A 6,066-nucleotide genomic window follows, 5' to 3' on the forward strand; every position below is an offset into this window, starting at 1 on the left:
TATGTAAAATAAAAAATATAAAAAAAAAAAAATACAGCAACAAAAAAACCTTAACACAAAACCAACTCAGTCTGTTCCAGATGCACACATCAGCAGTGAGCTAACCCCAGTTGCATCATCCACACTGCAGGCAGGGCCATGAGGGATATTTCTGCAGAAGGGCCTGCTTATTTCAGCAGAGAAGAAATGGCTGGGGTGGGACATGTTAACACGTGTGTTCATGTTCCTTAGATTGCGTTTTGTGGGTTATACCAGCAGAATCTTTACAAACTGCAAGTGGAGAAATGTTATGTGTAATTGGTAACCTCTTTTGCCTTTTGGCCTCTAAAAATCTTGATTTTAATCAGTGAGAATTTTCTTGTGTGTATTAAAATAGGGCTTCTTTTTAGGAAGAAAATGTGTGTGTGTGTGTGTGTGTCCCCTAAGAGTCCTTTCGTCTGGATGTCCTGCAGACGAGGCTCTGAAGTTCTAACACAGTGAATGCTTGGGTTTCAGGTGTGGATGCTGACGGGGGATAAGCTGGAGACAGCCACGTGTACAGCAAAGAACGCGCATTTGGTGACACGCACACAGGACATCCATATATTCAGACTAGTGAGTAACACCCACGTGCCCCTCTCAGGACACCAAATTCTGGGACAGGAGGGATGCTGAGATCACAGCTCTGTTCCAGCAGTAGACTTAGACTATTTGTATTCTTCCAACCCAGCGTTCTCTTCCGTCTCGTTTATCAGCCTGTCCGGATTGCTTTTGCTCCCTTTGGCTCTTGTTTGTCCCGTTGCTCTCAGCCCAGCAGAGCAGCCCCTCGCTCACGCCGTGTTTCCCTGCAGGTGACAAATCGTGGGGAGGCCCACCTGGAGCTGAACGCCTTCCGCCGGAAGCACGACTGCGCGCTGGTCATTTCTGGGGACTCGCTGGAGGTAGGGCTGCGCGCTGCCCAGCAGCTGCCTGTGTTTCACGTCTGGAAGGGAGTGTTTGTGGAACAAGCGTCAGTGATGCTTCTGATCTCTGTGAATTAGGTGTGTCTGAAATACTATGAGTATGAGTTCATGGAGCTGGCGTGCCAGTGCCCCGCCGTCGTGTGCTGCAGGTGTGCTCCGACGCAGAAAGCCCAGATCGTGCGTTTGCTGCAGGAAAGGACTGGCAAGCTCACCTGTGCCGTAGGTAAGCGCTTGAGAGGAACCTGAAAACAGAGTTTTGCCTTCCTTCTAGTGTCCTCCTGCTCGCCTCTTAGGCGAGGAGTTTGTGGTTTAGTGTCTGTAAGGGCACAGATGTTTGGGATGGTACCTTTGAGCTTCATCAGGTACAGTGCTGTTGTTAATGTCAGCTTTATGTCAGCATTGCAGGTAAAGATGTACACCTGCCAGACAGGTTAACTCATCACTGACCTCCAATTCACGTGGGTCTGTAAAAGAAAAAAAACAAACGACAACCTTCTGAAAGAATTAAAATTCCCAAGTGCTAATTTTAAATCCTGCTTTTGTTAACAGAGTTCAGTATTTCTTCTGCTATTACAGCCTGGTCCAGGCACCTTTGATAACACTGAAAGTCATCTTTGTAGCTAAACTACCGATTAATCCATGCTGTGACCTGCAGGTGACGGAGGGAATGATGTGAGCATGATTCAGGAGGCTGACTGTGGAGTCGGAGTTGAAGGAAAGGTGAGATTTCCTCCTGCTTAATAAGACTTCCTGCAGCAATTCAGAAACTTGTTAGCAAGTAGCTCCTAAGCGAATCCTCAGAAATCTGTGCAAGAAAGTGAGAAGCTTCCACAAGAATAATCAATCAACCCGTAATGAAGTCACGAGCAGTTTTAGCAGAGTTGAAGTTTCCTATTTGATTACTGGGAGATTCCCTAAGCTTGGACCACCACGTTGATTTTGGGACTTTTAATCACGTGTGGGTGCTCCGAACGCTGGGGTTACGATTGCTTTAAGAGCATGCACTCTACAGATGCAATTAACATGGATTGTATTACTTTAGAAAGCTCCAGGTCAGATTCTAGTTCCTCATGTGGCGTTGTTCCAAGTGGAAGGACTGGGTTTGGTGGTGGTAAAGACTGCTTGCAGCATGCCAGAATGCTAGCATTGAGAGAGCTGCTGAGACTGAGCGTTTGTGTTCAGAACTGACGTGGTACAAAATGAGTGTCGTGTTAACATGCATGTTGTGAATCATAATCCAGAGGGTTGCTTAGAGTTGGAGGCCAGGGTTCAAATGGGAATTCTTTTCATACTTTTGTCTTTGCCTAAAGGCTGTGGTGGAAGGCAGAAATGCTGAGGTAATACTCTTCCCCACCTAATGGATTGCACGTTCTCAGGGAAAATTCTGTCGTGATAACTTAGTAGGAGTAATATATTTCTTTGTATCCAATAATGAAACGATCTGACCGTGGTTTGCTTGCTGTTGTGTGCAGGAAGGCAAACAAGCATCGCTCGCGGCAGATTTCTCTATCACTCAGTTTAAACATCTGGGTCGTTTACTGATGGTGCACGGACGGAACAGCTACAAACGGTCTGCAGCTCTCAGTCAGTTTGTAATCCACAGGAGCTTGTGCATCAGCACGATGCAGGTGAGGTAATGTCGTCTGGGCTTTTCCCTTGAAGAGTGGCCAAAAAAGTCAAAAAGCAAAGGTTCTTCTTTTCAGTTTGAGTGCCACTATTTCTTATGAAAGTTTTCATGGGCTGGACACTGTTACTTTGTTATGAAAGCACACAAGATCTTGTTGCTGGACAAACATCAGTAAGTTTTCCAAAACTGGACAAACAATACTTTGCCTTAGGAAACGCTGCTGTGTTGCAGTGTGGCGTGGTTGTTTGGTAATGCTGTGAAATACTGAAGATCTGAGGGAGGACAGTTCTCTTAAGGCCTCTGCTGAGTGAGTGCACTGACTTCCAGGTGTGTTTTAGGTCAGGTCTTCAAAAGTGGGACCAAAGGTAAGCACCTGGCTGACGGGGTCTGGCCTAAGTGACAGTTAGATGGAGGCTGCTCTCTGGGTGTGTATTCCTGTGCCGTGGAGTACAAACACATTCCTCAAGAGTACTAAAACGTTTCATAAAATACTTGAGCTTTTTGAGAAAGCTCATTCTTCCCTCCCATCTTTTTAGAATAAACATGTTGGAGAGGGATAAGTGGAAACAAGAGACTGAAACTTAAGAGGACAATGAAGCTGCTTCAGCAGCAGAAATGTATCCAAAACTTTAGGAAAAAAAAAAAATCAGAAAACAAACCTATAATTTCCTTAACTGACAAAAAAATAATCTTCAACTCATTGGAGTTTGTAGCTTGTATGAGTGAGCGTTAATTCTTTTTACATTGTAAAGACATCATCCAGGGAGAGAGGCACGAGGAAGTGCACACCTGTCCTTTATGGCATCAGAACAGCCTTGATCAGAGCAGGGGGCTCTGGAGAAAACTCTTCGTGTTTTCTTCTCTGGATCTGCATCACAAAGTGTTTTCCAAGTCCAGTTCTCCAGTGTTTGCTATTAAACATAAATTTCATCCAAAGTTTGTGGGAATAGGAAGGGTTGATGTTACATTCTTCTTTGTCTCAGGAATTTGGAGAGCCTGCTCCAAGTACTTTTCAGTTTGAACAGAGTGTATTTTTAAGCTGTTACATGGAGTGCAGTATTTAATGCCTGAAAAGCTTTTTTCTTTTTTTTTTTCTAGGCTGTTTTTTCATCAGTATTTTACTTTGCTTCAGTCCCCCTCTACCAAGGCTTTCTCATCATTGGGTGAGAGCTCACATTTTATTAATAGTGTGGAAAACACGTGCATAGTGATGGATATGGGTTAATTAATATGCAAGGTGTGCACAGTACTGCTTTGGAAATCCATTCCCCTCTCTCTCTGCTCCTCTGAGCTGAGCAAAGACACCAACACAGTGCAGACACTCTAGAAGCCTTTTCAGAAGGAGAGTGTCACTTTCAGAAGGTCAGACAGTAATGGCAATCCTTGTTCCAGGAGGAACTCCTGGTGAAAAGCAGAGAGGTGGTCACTGTGGGCTGCAGCTGTGAGCAAGGAGAGCCAGCACCCAGCAGTGCCAGCTGGGGGACAGCTCAGAGTCTTCAGCAGGTGGAACTGGTTGCTGCAGTAAGCTGAGAGATACCAGTAAAATACACTGCTATTGCACCTGCAGTCCCTTACTTACAGGCTATAGTGTACATGATTTAAAACAACACAAAACCAACCCAAACCAGCACATTCATCCCCGCTCTGTTCTGGTGCAAGCAGAACCCAGCATGAACTGTAGAGTGGAGGTTAGGGTGGAGACAGGTCTGTCCTTGGCTTTGTTAATAAACCTATAACATCGTTTGCAGTACTTGAATCAATCATCTGTCTGTGAATGTTTCTAATCACAAGCTATTCAAAAAGCCAATCCTACAGGTTTTTCCTTTGTGCAGAACTCATCTGCTCCATTTGCAAGTTTTATAGTACATCCATTAATACCTGGATACCGTATTTCCATTCTGAACACCAGCATTTCTGTTTATCTGGAGTAACTCATCAGTCTTCTACCTTCTCAGGTACTCCACAATTTACACCATGTTTCCAGTGTTTTCCCTGGTCCTGGACAAGGATGTTAAGTCTGAAGTTGCGATGTTGTACCCAGAACTCTACAAAGATCTGCTTAAGGTATGAGAAACTTTTGTTTGTTTTGGCTGAGGGCAAAACTGGATTTTGACTGGAAACTCTCTAAAAGTTTTAAATCAAATGTATTATCAGTAGATATGGAACTCATCGTTGGACATATGCATTTTCAGGGAAAGTTGTTTTAAAGGGAAGTTTGAATTAACAGATACAGGCAGATTTCTGTACAGTTTGCTATTGAATGGTACATGAAATACAGCTTATTGAAAACTGATGGGAAATAATAGTTTCATTCTGTGGGAAATTTGAAGTATATAACATCACTGATTTTTTTTCAAAATAAGGGGGAGAAGAAATTGCCATGGAGTCTGCACTCTCCTGAAGCCAGAAACAGGGATAGCGAGTGGGAGCACGGGATCTAATTTGGAGAAGGGAGGAGATTATCATGCATTTTCCTGGAATTTGCCTTCAGGGTCATGTAAAGGGACCTAGAAGTTTGGTTGCTGTGTGTTTTGTTGTTGCTTGAGCATGAAAGACAAAGGTCCTTCTCCTAGACAAAAGAGAATTTATCTGATACTTACCATAGATAATTCAGAAAGGTAAATCTTGTCCTTGGTTCTTTTTTTTTTTTTTTTCTGGAAAATTTTTGGAATAGCTGGGTAAGCAGACTGGGAACATCTTTCTTAACTGAAGGAAAGGATGGACTGAGCCTTCAGCAGATCGTTTCCCTCAAGGATTTCTGTTAAATAGATACTCTTAAAAACAAAGCCTGTTTTTCCAGCAGCCTGAATAAGTCTCCATCTGGTTTCACTTGTGTGTTGTCTCTGATGTCATAAACCACTAATTCTCCAACCATCCTTAGGCCTGGTCTAAACATAGGGGGTTTTTGTACTGGTATAGCTATGTTGGCTGGAGAAGGTTTTTTAAAAACCTATCTGCCTTCAATATGATGTGATTTGTGTGTATAGAAGTACGATATTAATATCTACCCGTTTGTGGATGCACACATCTTATATTTCCCAGTACAATGACTGGACTCAGGAGACATCTTTGCACTAAATTAATTGTGTGTGCAGTGAGGAAGAGATTGTACTGATCTGTGCAAGCAGTGAGCATCCGTGGTCCCAGGCCTCCTTCATGCGTCATGAAAAATGAGAATAGAAGGACAGTACCTCAGGGTTGGTTGGTCTGGTTTGTTTTCTCTCCAAATCACTTCAAATTCTCTTTTATTAATTGGTAGATTGATCTATAAGGGAATGTTCATAGCAGAAAACCCCCAACGCAGCTTTTTTTTTCTCTTTCCCCCTCTTAGGGACGGCCATTGTCATACAAAACATTTTTGATATGGGTCTTAATAAGCATCTATCAAGGTAAGAAATCAACTTCTGCTTGTACTTCTGCAAGTTCTAATGAATATCTGTTTGTATTGTGAGAAGTTAAGTGAATTTAACAATGCATCCTTAGGATGGTGAATAAATA

At 43.1% G+C, this 6,066-nt stretch overlaps 1 protein-coding gene across 1 annotated transcript; it reads left to right on the plus strand.

Moving 5' to 3' along the window:
* Positions 1 to 23: 23 nt before the first annotated feature.
* Positions 24 to 6,019, plus strand: LOC100541990 (probable phospholipid-transporting ATPase IIA). Its single transcript, XM_019622093.2, has 8 exons — positions 24 to 594; positions 831 to 920; positions 1,020 to 1,164; positions 1,597 to 1,661; positions 2,414 to 2,569; positions 3,667 to 3,731; positions 4,524 to 4,632; positions 5,900 to 6,019. The coding sequence occupies exons 1-8, from the start codon at positions 481 to 483 to the stop codon at positions 6,017 to 6,019; spliced, it is 864 nt and encodes a 287-aa protein (XP_019477638.1). The 5' UTR covers positions 24 to 480.
* Positions 6,020 to 6,066: the final 47 nt, after the last annotated feature.

This window comes from Meleagris gallopavo, chromosome 22, assembly GCF_000146605.3.
Source record: "Meleagris gallopavo isolate NT-WF06-2002-E0010 breed Aviagen turkey brand Nicholas breeding stock chromosome 22, Turkey_5.1, whole genome shotgun sequence".
NCBI lineage: Eukaryota > Metazoa > Chordata > Aves > Galliformes > Phasianidae > Meleagris > Meleagris gallopavo.